The sequence below is a fragment of the Pogona vitticeps genome, chromosome 8 (genome assembly GCF_051106095.1).
Source record: "Pogona vitticeps strain Pit_001003342236 chromosome 8, PviZW2.1, whole genome shotgun sequence".
NCBI lineage: Eukaryota > Metazoa > Chordata > Lepidosauria > Squamata > Agamidae > Pogona > Pogona vitticeps.
The window spans coordinates 25,921,007-25,937,990 of NC_135790.1; the positions used below are offsets into that span (position 1 = coordinate 25,921,007).

The window sequence follows — 16,984 nt, forward strand, 5'->3', positions numbered from 1 at the left end:
TAGGCACAAATGAAAATACAGTAGTCTCTGAAACACTGCAAAACACCAAAAAGAACAGATTAAATGTTACCCACAAATAGAGAGGGAGAAAGAATAAAAGTGATTCCCTATTTTTAATTTAGACCACTTCTGCTCTCCCATTTTCATCCTGCGAAGTGGCTTTTTAAAAGTCCTTAAAGTGACTCACAACATTAAAAAAAAGCTTGAAATCAAGTAGGAATTTGCTTGTTAAATCAATAGAACTTATGGACCAGTTGACTTACCTAATCCTCACTGATTCAATGGGCCACTTTAAACCTCCTACTGGATTTCAGGCACAGACTTATCAACAATAAGACAGTTAAACAAAACAGATCTATTAATAGTATTTTAATTCCAGAAAAAGGAGCCTACTCTTGAGAAACTCTGCTCCTTACCCAAACAATCTAATATCTAAGACTCTGGAAGATCCTGCTATATAGGGAGGGATCTTCCAAAGTTATTTTAATACAAAATTCATGACTATAAGCAAGGCCTTTCAGAAAAACAAAAATCAATAGAATGGGTAGTGTTAGTGCTGGACACAAAACCTTCACTCTGCCATCTATCAAAAAGTCAACACGAAATAAAGATGCTCCTAGATTCCATAAACTCAAATGTAAACACAGAGCTTGAAACGGCAACCTGTAAGTTTAAAAAAAAACTGAACTTTTTTAAACCAAGAAGAAAAGTTATGTCCAGCTCAATTCAATAAGGAACTTTAAAAAAAAGCACCACAAGTAGCAGCTAGAATTTCAAGGAAGACTCAAAGTTCATAACTGTTTGAACTTCACAGACCATCACTGGTAAGATATCCAGCAGAGATCTCAGTATGAACGTCAGGAATATACAGTACCAAGGCCACCTAGGCTCAAAAGAAAAGAGCATCCTTTATTTATCTCCCATCAAAATAAATTAACCTAAAGTAATTGTTGATTCTTGGATGAAGGAAACAGTTGACCCTGTGCCACCATACTGTATATATAGCATTATGTTCACAGTCAAGAGAAACAATTTCCTGAGGACCACTGGAAAAGGAACTCCTCTAGGGCAGATAGAGGTCAAGCACAGTAGCATGGAAAGTAGGTTCCTCCTGCCATACCATCAGTCAGCTTACCTACCCATGCTCTAGCCAGAAAATAACCATCCTTAGCCAATATTTAAGGCCAGTTGATGCAGCACATCAAAACACAAAGAATATACAGTAAAGAACCGGAAGAGGAAACTTATGTTCCCCCCCCCCATTGGCAGTTTAACATAATGGCCAAAATCCTGTTGCTTAGCATAGGAAAATGTGTAACATTCAGTCTTTTCCCAACTAGAGAAATAGTCCCTACCACTATTCTTGGGGGTATGCAGAAATGCCAATGTGGCCACATGAAAGTGTGCCACTGCATCTGGTGCGCACAGCTGAGTGAGTGTATCCACCCATTTGCTTCCATTTCTGGCTGGAACTTTGAGCAGAAGGGACAGAGCCTCCACACAGAGCTTTGGAGAATTGGTGCACCTATATCCAAAAATCCGGGCGTAGAGTGGGGTTTTTTTGGGAGGGGGGTTGTTTTGTTTGTTTATTTTGCTGTCTAGGAACAGAATGAATGTTATAAATTTTCTTACACTAAGCAACAGAATTAGCATAGTAAATCTTCCTAGGTAGGCCCAACAAATCAGTGGGGATTTGGTGAGTCAATTCTTCCATAGGTTTCACTGATTCAAAAGGGCCTACTTTAATTAAAGGATTGGACTAGTCAAATCCCCATTGATATAATGGGCCTACACTAGTGAAACTTACTACACTAAGCAACAGAGGTTCAGTGAATAATGAGAAATATTCTTTATTCCAGCAACCAAGCAACTCCACTATCATTAGTTATCAACCTCCTATTCTGTCATACTCCATTATGTTAGCTACTTACTAATTTGAGTTAATATTTGGCAAAACTATTGGAATCAACACACATACTTTAATGTTAAATTCCATCAACCCGGCCAAAGTTATCACAGAGAAAACCACAGCTTCAGCAAAATCTCTAGAAGAAAAATGAATATTACCTCACATCATACTTCCTGGAACTAAACCCAACAAGAAAATGGATTCACATCTCTCAGTATCCAAAAACCAATAATTATAAATAGATTACAATATGTCCAATTTTCATTTAAATCGAGGCATAAAGAAAACAGGCTCAGCACTTTAGAAGTTTAACTGAAGTGCCACATTTACAGTGTAATCTACGCATCAGAAGTTTATTGAGTTCAACAGTATGCATTCCTGGATAAACATGTATAGGATTGCAGCAAAAAATCAAGAAAACTATCTCTCTGATGATCAAGGGACATGGGATATGTTCCTGGACTCTATGACTCATCTGTAAAATAAACTCATAGGACTGTTATGTGATCACAAGATTAAAACATTTAGATCAACCTTCACTGTAGTTCTTGGGTGGTAAAATGCAAAATAACATTCTCCCTATTTGGACATGTAATAGATATTTGCCAAAGAATAAGGAGTTGTCTGGTACATTTTTCCCATCCCCTTCAACTTATGAAACTATAATGTATTACCAGACTTTGAAAATACAAGCACGACAACACCTGTTATTCAAGGAAAACATGCCTTACATTCTAACAAACCAGAGGATATCATATACTGTGTAGAAGATGGTGGGCAATCTATAATACTCCAAATGTTTTGAACCATAACACCCATCAACCCCAGCTTGTGTGGCTAATAAGATATTTTGATAAAAGCTGCAGTCCAACACCTGGAAGGCCAAAGACTGCCTTCTTATGCAACAAATATCTCCACACTTTACCGACTGTTGCTATCACTTGTACAATAAGTATTTTCTAACCTACAGAACCGTTGGTATCACTGAGTCACCAAGTACTGGGCAGGGAAGCAGGGGAGGAGCTCTGCAAAGGAAGCCCAAAATAATGACACCAGACCTCTCTTCCACTATTTAAAAGAAACCAGTAAATTCAGCATCCTATTCCGGAGAACAAAACCAAAATGTCCAGACCACAACCAGAGACACAATGACACTAAAGCATATATCACTGTGCCATTTTTCACTAGTATTGGGTATCTTGCAGCATCTCAGAATAATCTTTACTCCATGCTTTTGCACCTAAAGTGTGGAAATCTTCTACAAAGCCCATACTTTCCCTGAAGGAAAGGTAAAGACACACTTCCAGCAGGAACTTCCATCACCATGGCAGTGCTAAATATACATTTTTACCCACACACTGATGGCCTTGAAAACCCTCTTAGGCTAGAGCATTTTTCAAACTGAATCCATATGATTTGATTGTTGGCAGATAAAAACTGGGTTTGCCAGTTCCAAAAGTGCATTCCAAACTCATTTGCTCAGAACGATCAATCTTTGTGCCACGAGATTAAAACTTTAATTCAACCCAATTCCAAGCAGTCCAATCAGGGTAAAGGGTAAACAAAAACTCTCTTCATACTGACCTGTCCGTGATTGCGGACTGTGTGCCACTCATTGGAGCCCTTGGCAAGAAGACGTCTTTTTAGTCAATCTGCATTGTACTCGTTACTTCAGGTACGTCACTGTCACTTCCCATACACAAAAGTTCAAGGTCCAGCTTTAATCCAGAGAAGGGGCACAAACGATTTCTGTTAAAAACGCTGTTCTTCCCAATCGTCCATAAGATCCATATCAGAGCACGCTGAGGAAGACCCACAAGGAGCCCTTGGTGGCCAAAATCCGCCAAGCAGAAAGGGAGAAGGCCTTCAGCGTCATGATTCAGCCCTCCGAAAATTCTGCTCTTGCCTCAGTTCTGAAGGAACACCACATTTCAACTTTGAGCAGTGGCTGGGTCCAGGCGGTTATCAGCCGGGCACAGACAACATCGGCGGCAAGTTTTCTCCAACCTGGCACACTCACAAGTCCTCACAACTCCCAAACTCTTTTCAAGTCATGAGGACACCCCAAACCCACAGGAGGGCAAACAAGGTAACAATTCTCCTCCAGAGAAACGAGAAAAACAAACTGCGGATTGGAAGGGGGGGGGGAGCCTTTTGACCACTTCCCTCCCTTCCTTCCTACCCCAAAGGATGCCAAGAAAGCCTGCTCCAAAACTCCTTGGGGGGCCAACTTCCTCCCCTTCAGACTTGCCTTTCAGGGCCCGGCCACTTGTTACCCCAATAAGACCTGGCAGGCTGTAGCAGAAAGGAGGTTATGTGGGGTAAAACAGCACCCCACCCAAAGCTTGATTCCTTCCCCACAACACACACACACACACACTCAAAAACACACCCTTTTCAGAGGGCCCTGCACAGCCTTCCCAGCGGAAGAGAAGCAGATCTCTTCCCCCCCCCCCACTATTGGGCTGTCATTAAAAGAGAGAGAGAGAGAGCAGCCCCCCACCTTTTTCAATCCCTTCCCTTCCTCAGGCTGCTTTAAAGAGGGGAACCCCCCCAAAAAAAACCCTCTTTAGAGCAGGAGGGGTGGTGGTTGTTGTGAAAACAAAGGCAAAAACAGTACGATAAAACACCCCCCCCTTCCCAAATAAAGACTTAGGCAACTTTCTTCACTTTCCCTAGGAAAATAGGGGGGGGAGAGAGAAAGGAACCCCAGAACTAATTAAACCCTGGGGTAAGTTTGCCCCTCGGAGCCCCCCCTCCAGGCAGGGCCCATTTGGCTTCCCCTCCCTTTCTCGTCCTGGAGGTAATTATTTTTTTTTCGTGGGGGGGCAATTAGGAGGACGACTCCGCAGCCGAGGAGCAGAGCTGCTGGGGAGGAGGGGGAGGGTCTTTCCCTTCCTGAGCGGCCCCCCCACCCCACCGGGTCCTTCCTTCCGACCCTCCCCTTCCGCTCGCCCCCTCCCCTCAGCCCAAAGTCCTGTCAGGAGCCAAGTTTTTTTTGGGGGGGGGCAGTTTAGAGAAAGAGAGGGAGGAGGAGGAAGAAGGGTCCTTCTCCCCCAAAACCCGGGTCCGGGGTAAAAGGGGGGGTGTCTTTTCCTCGCTCGCTCTCCACACACACCTCAAGCTCCCCCCACCCTAAAAAGTCTCCCGGCAAGCCGTAAACGGAGGGGGGGGGAAGGTGTCCCTTCTTCTTCTTCGACGGCGGCGGCGGCTGAGGCGGCCCTTCTCCTGGGAGGCCCCGGGCTCGACCCCTGAGGGAAACCGAGGGGGGGCCCTCTTAGCTCGGGGTGGGGGGGCGACGGGAGAGAAGAAGCGGCCTCTTCTTCAACCCCCCCCCTCCTCTCTCCTCCGACGCCTCCCGGAGCGGCTCCTTTCCCCGCGACGACGCCGGAATGTGAGGGGAGGAGAAGGCGGCCGTCGAGCGGGTCCTTCGCGCCCCTCTCTTAAAACCCCCCTCCTTTATTCCTCCTCCTCCTCGTCGTCGTCGTCTCTGCAGGCCTCGAACCGGTTTGACTCCGCTTCGCCTTCGCACCCCTCCTCCTCCTCCTCCTCCCGCCCGCCTGCGATCCTGAGGAGATTCTCCTTAGGCCGAGATGGTCCCCGCCGGCAGGCCCGGCTTCGGCTCCGCTCGGTTCTTTTCGGCTCCTTCCGCCGGTCCCGGGACTACTTTCCTCCCTCCCTCCTTCGCCTCGCGCATTCGCGCCACGCCTCCTCCACTCCGCCGCCCCCTCCCTCCTCCCATCCCGTCTCGCTCATTCTCTCTCTCTTTCTCCACGCCTCCTCCTTGCCTTTCCCGGAGGATCCCTCCGCCGGGACGCGGTCACGTCGCTTCGCGGCTTCGCTTCGACTTTCTCTCTTTTTTTTCTTCCTCCGCCTCTGGGAAGGAGGAGAGAAAAAAAAAAGGCCTGGAAGGGAAAGAGTCCCTCTCCGAGGAAAGTTGGCCAAAGGGAGGGGGAGGGTTAGGGTGTCTCGAGTGGAGTGAAGGGGGGGGGAAGGGCTTGCGATCCACGGCTCGTTTGGGAAAAGGGCTGCCAAAAAAAAAACACAACTCTTGGTTTGTTGGCCCCAATGATGCCAACAAAGCGGGGGGGGGGAGAGAGAAAGAGAGAGGAAGGGGGGAGAGAAGAAAAATTAAAATCTGCTCCTGCAGCCACGGGGGGTGCAAGGTTCGCGGTGGTTTTTGCCTCCCCCGGAACCCGAATGAGCCCTCCTGGCGATGGAGACAAAAGCCACCCCACTCCGCCCTGAAGCCCTGGGCAGGAGCCCCCCAAGCAAGGGAAGGGAAGGGAAGGGAGGGGGTGGATCATCCCCACCCCTCCAAAGGAGAAGGACAAGAGCCTTCGGAATGGGGAGCGTTCAGGGATGAGAGATGGTGTGGTTTGCCTATTGTTTGCACACCTAGGTGTTTTTTCTTGCCGCCCACTAAATACTGACGTCCGAGGCAACTGGGTGGTGGGTTTGGCTGCAACGGAGGTAACAAATAGCTGCCCCCTCCCGCCCTAGTTTGGGGAGAAGTGGCATGGCGTTGCCCCATCAAGGCAAGAGAATTGTTGTCGTTTAGTCGTTTATTCGTGTCCGACTCTTCGTGACCCCACGGACCAGAGCACTCCAGGCCCTCCTGTCTTCCACTGCCTCCTGGAGTTGGGTCAAATTCATCTTGGTGGCTTCGATGACACTGTCCAGCCACTTCATCCTCTGTTGTCCTCTTCTCCTCTTGCCCTCACACTTTCCCTACATCAGGGTCTTTTTCCAGGGAGTCTTCTCATGAAACCAGGAGAGAATACGTCTGTGCAAAGGTATTTTCACACCAAATGGTAACACACCTACAAGGCACCCTGTGGGATTTTGCAAACTGCGGCACCTGCTTCCCTGGGTGCGTTTCCTGGATGCAAGCCCACCCTCAATCATCTCCACTGTAGAGGGACCACCTATGCCCGATGAGCCCTCCTTGCATCTAAGAAAGGAAGGGCAGAAAGCTCGCACTGTAACAATGTTGTTAGTCTATCTATAGACAATGCAGTGTGATTTTTCGGGGGGGGGGGTTCATTCCAAGTAGCTATGTGATTCATGTGAGGGGGTGACTCCTTTTCGAGCTCACTGAAAGTTGTCAACAAAGCATCCTTTTAAGCCACGCAGAACTCTTCCAAATAATAAGTAATATACAGTATTAAGAAACAATAAAATTAGCAAAAAAGGGGGGGAGGTGGAGGGACAAAGATAGCAGCAAATATGAATGAACAAAACATTGCAAACCATTTTGACATTCGTTCTCTGAAGTTTGATAGGCGTCTTGGGGAGAAAGAAATGCCCATGCATGCATGTTTGGTGCATAGAGTACATACAGAGACACAAACACAGGTTTGAAGTTCCTCGGACCAATGCCAAAGATGATATTTCTTTTGGGCTATCAAACCATTTTAAAGAAGAAAAGAACTGCATATAGTCAGAGACATGTTTTAGGTGTCTTATAATAAGTGTTGCCTTTAAAATGATTTGTGCATATTTATTATTGTCATGTCAATAAATTCTTCAGAACTGTGAAGAGTAAAAAGAGAAAGGCAAAACATAGAAACGGGCACACAAAAAACTTGTAACTATCAAGTAAAAAAGTGCAGAAACAACTACATTTATACGCTAAGAGTGTTTTTTTTCCCCTGTTCTTCCTTTGTATATATTGATGCAGCACAAGAGGAAGGAGAGCAGACACATAGGCCTGAAATACTAGCATAAAAACATGAAGAAGTGTCACTGTTTCATATCAACTGAATCAATATTCAGCAATGTATTGTGCAATATTTATGTGACAAATAAATGTGGTGTGTAAGAATTGCTGCCAACTGGGACCTGAAAATATAAGAGGTTCTGGTCTCCAGTGAATAGCCACCGTTATTTACACCGGCTTACTTTACAGGACGGTGTTGAAGATAAAGGCAGATGGTGGCTAGAAACCCCACTTTGAGCTTCTCAAAGCAAAGGCAGGGTATAAATGTAAAAGACAGATTATACTACAGTGTAGCATTGGTTGAAATCTACTAGAAAGCCACAACTAAAGTTGGTCCACTGAATCAGTGGAATATGCAGATGAATTGGCTCACATACACCCCACTGATTCAGTGCGCCTATTCTACTTGTAACTTACTAATGGATTTCATCTAGTGTAAATGTCCCAGCTAGGGAGCTACACTAGGATTCAGAAGGTCTGGGTTCAAACCACCGTGCAACCATGAAATCTAATAAGTGGACTTTGACCAGTCATGCTTTCTCTGCAAGGGAAGCTAGAAGGGATCCTGTATGTGTGTGTTTAGTCGTTTAGTCGTGTCCGACTCTTCGTGACCCCATGGACCAGAGCACGCCAGGCCCTCCTGTCTTTTACTGCCTCCCGGAGTTGTGTCAGGTTCATGTTGGTTGCTTCACAGACACTGTCCAGCCATCTCATCCTCAGTCGTCCCCTTCTCCTCTTGCCGTCACACCTTCCTAACATCAGGGTTTTTTCCAAGGACTCTTTTCTTCTCATGAGATGGCCAAAGTACTGGAGCCTCAGCTTCAGGATCTATCCTTCCAGTGAGCACTCAGGGTTGATTTCCTTTAGAACGGATAGGTTTGTTCTCCTTGCAGTCCAGGGGACTCTCAAGAGCCTCCTCCAGCACCACAATTCAAAGGCATCAATTCTTCGGCGGTCTGCTTTCTTTATGGTCCAGCTCTCACTTCCATACATCACGACAGGAAAAACCATAGCTTGGACTATTCGGACTTTTGTTGGCAAGGTGATGTCTCTGCTTTTCAAGATGCTGTCAAGATTTGTCATTGCTTTCCTCCCAAGAAGAAGGCGTCTTTTAAGTTCAGGGCTGCTGTCTCCATCTGCAGGGATCCTATAGATCATCAAGTCCAGCTTCTGTCAAGAAGGCACAGTAGGGAATAAAACTCCCATACCTAAACCACTGAGCTTCCCAGAGTGAATCGTCTCATGCTGAGAAGATAGCTTAGACACTCCGTACAGAGGTGATCATTCCATGTCAGATTTGGGGGCTTACCTCTGGTGCATCTTGCAAAAGTCCCATTTCCCTTAGTGGGATCACATATCTGCATGCTTGGAACTGGACTAACAGATTCAATTTCCTCAAGAGCTTAGAAACAAATCATCCTGACCCCGGCTGTTCCAGTTTTAATTACTGTTTATTGCTGCTGCTTTATCTCCCAACGCTTTTAGGTTGCTGGGTTACATTTTTCTGCTTTGATATGTTATCGTTTTAAAAATAAACACAGGACACTTAGGAAGCCTATCTGTAGAAATGCGTTTTTTTTAGAGAATAATAGGAGAAGTAAAAGAAGCAAGCTCTTAGCAGCAAGGTATGAGCCAGGGGAATCGAAACTGGAACATTAATTCAAGGCAGGCTTTCCTTCCGATAACTAGTTGACCGGGGTGATTTTTGTGTGCGAAAGGAGCATTTTATTCTGTGTTTTATTTCTGTATTCAATATTGTTCTTACTGTGGGTTTTAATGTGATATTTGTTCAATTATATATTTTTATTTTATTTTAAATATTTCTATCCTGCCTTTCTCCTTAAAAAGGACTCAAGGCAGTTTACATAGTTAAAAGGTCAATATTTAAAAGCTAAAATATTAAGCATACAAATATTTAAAAGTTTAAGAAAGAATTAAACAAATATTACAGTATATTAAAAACAGTAAGCAAAATTCAAACAAAAACACATTTCAAATAACAGTTTTAACAGAGCACAGTCCATTTAAAAAAAATGCTCTCGGACCACCTGTCAATAAGGAAAAGCCTACCTGAAGAGACAGGTCCTTACCTGCTTGTGGAGGGACAAGAAAGGTGGGGCCAGCCTAGTTTCAATCCTTTTAAGTATCTTCACAATAGTATTTGGTTTTTAACTTTCTTATGGATGGATGGATGGATAGATGGATGGATAGATGAGTGGGTGGGTGGGTGGTTGGGAGTGTGGACGGACAGACGGACAGGAGGACGGACGGACGGACGGACGGACGGGAGGGAGGATGGATGGATGGATGGATGGATGGATGGATGGATGGATGGATGGATGGATGGATGGGAGGGTGGATGGACGGATGGGAGGACGGACGGACGGACGGGAGGGAGGGAGGATGGATGGATGGATGGATGGATGGATGGATGGATGGATGGATGGATGGATGGATGGATGGATGGATGGATGGATGGATGGATGGATGGTTGGATGGTTGGATGGTTGGATGGGAGGGTGGATGGATGGATGGATGGATGGATGGATGGATGGATGGATGGATGCCAGACAGGAAAGGGGATTACAGTTGGGTGTTGGGCCCTAATCCTATTCACCAGTGGCAACTGATGACCACTGGGGCAGCTGGTGAAATAGAGAGGGGCCAGCACAGATAGACCTTTCATCAAGCCACTTCTCTTTGTATGAGCAAGTTCCACCTTATTCCATGGCATTGATGGTTGGGAGGAGCAGGGGGGTCATGAACCTACGTCCCCAAACACTAGGAGCACTCCTGCAAGCCATGTTTTCCTATATGTAAACCCCAATGCACATGGTACCGCTTCTTTTTAAGTTTTGCGCTGCACACCCCACTCCAATTTCTCTGCCTCTGACTAATTTCTCTACTAATATTAGGTCCTTGAGGTGCTCTTCCCATCTCACAAGACCTGATCTACATTTGTGATCACAAGAGATTGGTCCAGACACAACTTCCTGCCAGAGTTTGGGAAAGTTACAGTACTTTTCTAATTACTCCTCTCGGAACCTTCCGAGCAATATTCCCGGGAGAGCATTCTAAGTTCTGTTTCCTGACAAGCACCGATTTCAGCCCATCAGAAATGGACAGTTTTTCTTTTCTTTCTTAGTTATTATCAATAAATCACTGACAATTCATCCCAGTACGTCATCTGTTGATTTTCAACCCAGCGTTTCAAGTAGGAAATTTTGACAGGCATCAGTTTCCCCTAGTCGTCATGATTGGGGATAGGGTGGAGATGTAAAGTTGTCCATATGACATCTCCTTTCGCTTTTCCATCTCCCCCTTTCGGTCTTTGATTGATTGATTGATTGATTGATTGATTGATTGATTGATTGATTGATTGATTGATTGATTGATTTGCCACATATAGCTTGATGAAAAGGTTTGGTAATCCTGAAAGCTTGAACATGGTTTATTGCTTTTTTGGAGGATCGTCTTAATTACAATCTTAACTTCAAATGGAGATAATATTTTGAAATGCTTCCAGATAAAGTTTAAAACACACACACACACAAAATACCACTATCTTATTTTGTTATACATATGTACAAAACATTTATTTATTTAATTTAATTAATTTTTTTTTATGCATGGGATCACAAAAGATAAGTTTTAAGGAACATTTGGCTTAAAATTTATTCATCTCTGAAAACAACAAGGCACAACGAACAGCGCAATCCTGCACACATTTACTCAAGAGTAAGTATCATTGAGTAGAATGGGTTTATTCCTGGGTGTGTGTAGGATTGCAGCCTTTAAAGGCATTCTGCAGTACATCGCCATCTGTTGCAAGGTCTTAGTACTGCAATTTCCACTGAATAAATTCTCTTTATTCAGTGCCATTATGAGAATCAGGCCAGTACACGTAGAATAGTTGCTTAAGGATAGACTCCCTAAAGAAATCCACAGACATTTCCTTTCCGGTATTTGAAGACAGGGCATTTTGGAGATCAGCCACTCATAGGGTTGCCATGATTCGGAAACGAAGGCATGTAACAACAACAGAGGTTGGAAATGTTGATTTTCTGGAGAACGACAGCTCTGACCTGGGGGTGGGTAGGATTCTGGCAACTGTAGTCCAAAAAGGAAATGTTTCAAGCCCTGCTCACCATCACCACTGGGACAGTATTAAAAGAAGATTAGAGAAATTTGTGAAGGATGAGTCTACCCATAGTTACTAGGTAAGATGGCTATGTATTACCTCTATTTCCAGAAGCAAGGTGTCTCCCAATACACGTTGCTGGAAAATGTGAAGGGAGCGCTATTGTGCTGATGGCCGGCTTGTGGATCTCTGAGCATCTAGCCGCCCACCCCAGATAGACCATCTACCAGTCTAGCCATTCTCAACAGGGGGCCAAATAGCCCCCAGGGAGGGCCTAGCCCATGGGAAGAACTGGAAACAATTCTTTCATGCACCACCTTGTAAGGTTTCGTTATCAGACCTATACAATCCTGATTTGGCCTATATTTCTTTCATATTGTGTTTATGGCCATGCCAAAACAAACAACAACAAAAGGACAGAATGGCTGTGCTAGTCCTGACCAGCTCTTTTCCTTTTTTAAAAAAGGGGCTAATCATGAGGTCTAGATACTTGTTCTTTAACAACAGGGGAAAGAGAGATTCTGTGGCAGCCACAAGGCGTGCGCTATTCATCTTTCCTACTGGCTCACTGACTCCATATATCAGGATTTAGAAATTCTTTGGACTGTAGGTTGCTTTCTTGACAGACTAAACAACATTTTAAGTGGAGGGAAGCCATTCCTTTTGTGTGTGTGTGTGTGTGTGTGTGTGTGTGTGTGTGTGTGTGTGTGTGTGTGTGTGTGTGTGTGTGTGTGTGTGAGAGAGAGAGAGAGAGAGAGAGAGAGAGAGAATATTTGGTTGCTTTTCTCCTGTGTCATTAAAATATTAAGAAAGCTTTTAAAAATAAAAGTGCATGCCAAAATAACCAACTCAGGAAATAGTTTAGACTTTAAAACAGCGAACAGTTTTGGGCACAAAAGGAGAGCAAAGAAGAGTGTGGTATGTATGTTTTTCTTTTTAAAGTTCTCATGGAAATGACTCCTATCCGCTTAACAAAATGGAACAAAACTCCGTTTATTGATTTGGGAACGAGAAATGGTTGAGCTGAAAATGCAGGATCCCAAATGTCTCTGATCAACTAATTGGAAACCACTTAGGATTTTAAAAAACCTACAAACGTTTTATTGAATTTTCCAGCATCTCTCTAGATCCGATTCCTCTAGAGAAAAGGAACTTGATACGCTAAAGCAAGAAGAGAGCCTGGTCCATTTATTTCAGCTTGCCAGGGAATCTATTGGTTTTTTTATTCTCTGCTGCAGTAATCTATCACTGTTAAATCATACTTGCCAAAGAATTGGTTTTTCCTTAATTCACGGTGCTGGGTGGAACTGGTTGCCTGCCTATGTATGCTATCCTCATAAATATCAAAGGAGGCTCTGCCTTTCTCCTAATTCCAGAAAAAAAAGGATGTTTGGGACACACAAAAGAAAGTACTTCTTTATGCAGTCCATAGTTAGCCTGTGGAACCCACTGGCACAAGTTCTGGTGACTGCCACAAAGGGTTTCATAATAAGGATTAGACTAGGGGTGGCCAACCTCAGTGTATCCAGGGGCCCATTTTCTGCCACTGGAAATCCTCCTGCCACTTTTAATCGACTCCTAAATTCTGTTCTGTCCCCAAATTCCCCCAAATGAAAAGAATCAGCCAAGAAATGGACAGAAATCCAGTTTTCAAGAATGCCACTTCTTTTTGTGTAAAGCATATTGGAGTAGCCACAGCTTGTTTAAACAGTGAATTGCAGCTTCGGGAGTGGAAATATGCCTTGCTTTGTTTTGTTGTCTGGAAAATATTTTAGGGGCCTGGGGGGCTTCTGGACTGAAAAAGCCCCCTGATGGGGTAGCTCACCTACGCCATCAGGAAGGCTGATGACATGTTAAGAGTTTGGAAAAGCCCTACCTCCTTCTGAGAGCTGTCCTGCATGCCCTTCCATTCATGCCCTTCCATTCATGCCATGTCCATTCAATGGGACATGGAACAAATCCCTTAAGCTTTCTGGATCCAAAGTCTAGCGATCGTATCAGGCAACTTTTGGCAAAGGCTGGGATTCTGGAATCTCTGCGTGATTCTTGGAAGAAAAATATCCTGTGATGTATGTAGTGTGCAAGAATGAGCACTGAACTAAATGGGTCCAAGAATGAACTTTGTTGTGTGCACAGGGCTTGTATGCAGTCTAAGAGTGCCACTCATATATATTTCCCCATTTCACAAGCAAGACCTTTTATACAGAGCAATATATCTTGGACCCATTTAGTTCAGCGTTCATTCTTGCACCTCTGTGCGCATGCTTTCCCTCTTTCCCTGTCTCCCACACATCCATTCCAAGTCTAAACCGAAAAGATCAAAGCAGGATGTTTTGAAGACATGAAAGGTAGCTACCGAAGATTGCTTTGGCCTCCAAATTAGGAGTAGCAACGGTCTGCGCACAACCCCCACCCCCCTTTTTTCCCCAGTCCTCCCCTGCCAACACAGGACTTCTGTGTTCAGGCAAGGAATGGCATAAGCATGCTTCGGAGCTTTCATGAGACTTTTAAAACGGCCTCTCATCTTTGGATGTAAGGCAAAGACTTGCTGACAGAGCAGCTCTTTCTCTGAACTTGCCAAACTTTTTAAACAGGGCTCCCTTCGTCCATGGAGATCTGAGCCGCTTCAGAAGGGAAGGAGAGAAGGCTCTGATCTTCACAGAAGATCGGCCTGTGTTTTAAAAATAAAATAAAATATGCAAAACACTTAGGGAGGAGGGCACGGACGGCTTAATGGAAAAGGAAAGTTTCTTGAAAGTTGAATTGTGGCCATTTCTGGGGGAAGAACAGCTGTAAACTATGTCCTGCTGAGGATGCCACCCGGGGCACTGAGGACAGTAGCAAGATTGTGTCCATTCGTTCTGTGCACTGGTTCTCACCATTGGCTTTGGGGACTCTGGATTCGGTGGCCCAAAAGCCCAAAATCTTCCAAGCTCAGGTTGTGTGAGCAGAGCCCCCAGTTTATACCCAAGGAAGCTTAAGGACAGTCCTGTATGGGCAGCCCAAATCAGGTGGGCTCCCCCCCCCTTGTTGCTAGGAGGACCTGTCCTTGGCTCATTGGTTTTGACAATGAGAACAGGCAAACAGATGCAACAAAGTTGGGTCTCCGGATGGTCTGCCCTAGCACCCTCGTTTTGAAGACCGGGAAGCAGGACTTTAAAGAAGCCGTGGCCAAGTGACCAGAAAGACTGGAAGGGAAGGAGGAAAGGGAATAAAAGCAGGATTAGAGTGGCTCCATCTTATGCACATTGCTTAGAAGCCCTAGTGGATCCTGTAGCAGTTACTCCCAAGCCTTGCACCTGTGAGACTGCAGTCCTTTGGCCCATAGAGCAGGAGCTGTCAACCAGCCAGACTCATGCCACCAGGTTCTTGGTAGGATTTGAGGGGTTTGTAAAAATTGTTAGGAAGTTACTGTCAGGTCATCTCCCTAAGAACCCTAAATAATTTTATAGACTTCTAGGGAAATATCAGAAGCCTGTGTTCGTCATTGCTGGCATTTATCCTACTTAAGGGTTATTTCCACGATGACACCAGACAACCATTTCCAATCATATCAAAATTCATCTGGGTATCAAGGTGTAAGTCTTTCCATGGTTGCAATAATTCCAGACAACACCAGCTTGTCTGATTCTACAAGCTTTATTTATCTACACTGCTTTTGTCACTTCATCCGCCTGGAGGCGTGACATGCTTTCTCTCCTACTGGCCTTTTCTTCTTCTTTTTTGGCCACAGATTATTCATCTGTGACATTTTCGGTCCCGACTAGTGATATCTTTTGGAATCCTGCTACTTTAGTAACTTTGGACACCTGACGATTCCCCTAACCTTCCGCGAGCCCCACCCACCCTCTTTGCCTTTTCAAACGGCAGCCACATTAAAATTCACAATGAACAGCACAGTTTTAATTCTCAATTATTAACCGAAGCCTTACCCGTATTTTCTGGGTGTGTCTCCTCTCTAAAATACAACTGTGTGGATTGGTGCCCTGATACAAATGATGAAAAATAATTACAGAAGGGTTTGACAGCAACAGTGCCCCATTCTAAACATGCATGTGTCCATCTTGGAAAAACGGGAGGGTTTTTTGGGGGGTCCCTGATGGGTCTCACATTCTTTGCCAGGGTGAATGGTGGGAGGCAACATGTATTTATTTATTTCAATATGAAGCACTGAAATCCTTGGACTTTGTATGAAGCCCATCAATGACTTCCAGTCAGCACAACACAGAACAATGCGCAGCTGCTGTTTTCCCTGACTTGATGGGTAATTTCATATAAATCTGTGATGCCCTTTGGAAACGGCTCAGCACATCTGGACACACCATCTTTAAAAAAAAGAATACAGCAAAACTAGGAAAGGCATGACGAAGGATGATCACATTGGAGAGAAGTGAGAATGCTTCTTTTCTGTTGGGCTTTATACTTTCCACACCCTCCCTCTCTCCTGTTTTCTTTCTTTCCACAAAAATGTATAAAGCCCACAGTCATGATTGCGTAGTGTGTCACTAAAGCAGAGAAAAGATACATACACTCTGAACATTCTTGCATACATAAAAACTTTTTAAGAAAAAGCTTATATAAAATACAGTACTAGTACACCCACCACGGGTGGCACATATAAGCATTATTACACAGTAATTCAAGAGGCAGTATATTTTTTACACTAAACTCATAGTGTCCTTTTCTGCATTTGATTTTGACACTCTTGGGTTAACCCTGGTGGAGAGTAGAACGGTGAACGTTTTCAGATCTCTCTTTAAAAGGAGTGTCTCTAGATGTGGACTGCGCTGTTTCAGATTACAAATCGTGGCAGGAGTGGGAATCGAATATCCATCTAAAAAGTAGCAGCTACTCACCTGTAGAAATCTAGCATGTCATAGATATATTTTGTTTTACCTTTCTCCCTAATCAACTAGTTTGCTAGGCACAGTTGAGATGAATCTAATCCCTTATGGCGGCTTGGATGTAAGTTCCATTCAGTTAAGCAGCACTTGCTTCTGAGTAAGCCTGTCTAAGGTTGTCATTTAAGTCAACTGCAGAAAATGGTTATTTTTAAAAGCAGAATAACTGGCCAACTCTATTAGTTAAATATAGCATTACCTGCAAGTCTGGCAATGTAAAATATGTTGCCGAATGTATACACCCAGGACGCCACATCCTGTGGATTGGAAAAACAATTGGCCTTTGTACAGTATATGACTTTACAGAAACC

The 16,984-nt window shown here is 44.4% G+C and overlaps 1 protein-coding gene across 1 annotated transcript in view; it reads right to left on the reverse strand.

The window, feature by feature from the left end:
• ARHGEF12 (Rho guanine nucleotide exchange factor 12) overlaps positions 1-4,814 on the reverse strand; it is an 83,563-nt gene extending 78,749 nt beyond the window's left edge. Inside the window, exon 1 of the mRNA XM_020792661.3 lies at positions 3,494-4,814. Within this exon, the coding sequence (XP_020648320.3) occupies positions 3,494-3,525 (32 nt within the window). The 5' untranslated portion in view covers positions 3,526-4,814. The remainder of the gene's footprint in view (positions 1-3,493) is intronic.
• Positions 4,815-16,984: the final 12,170 nt, after the last annotated feature.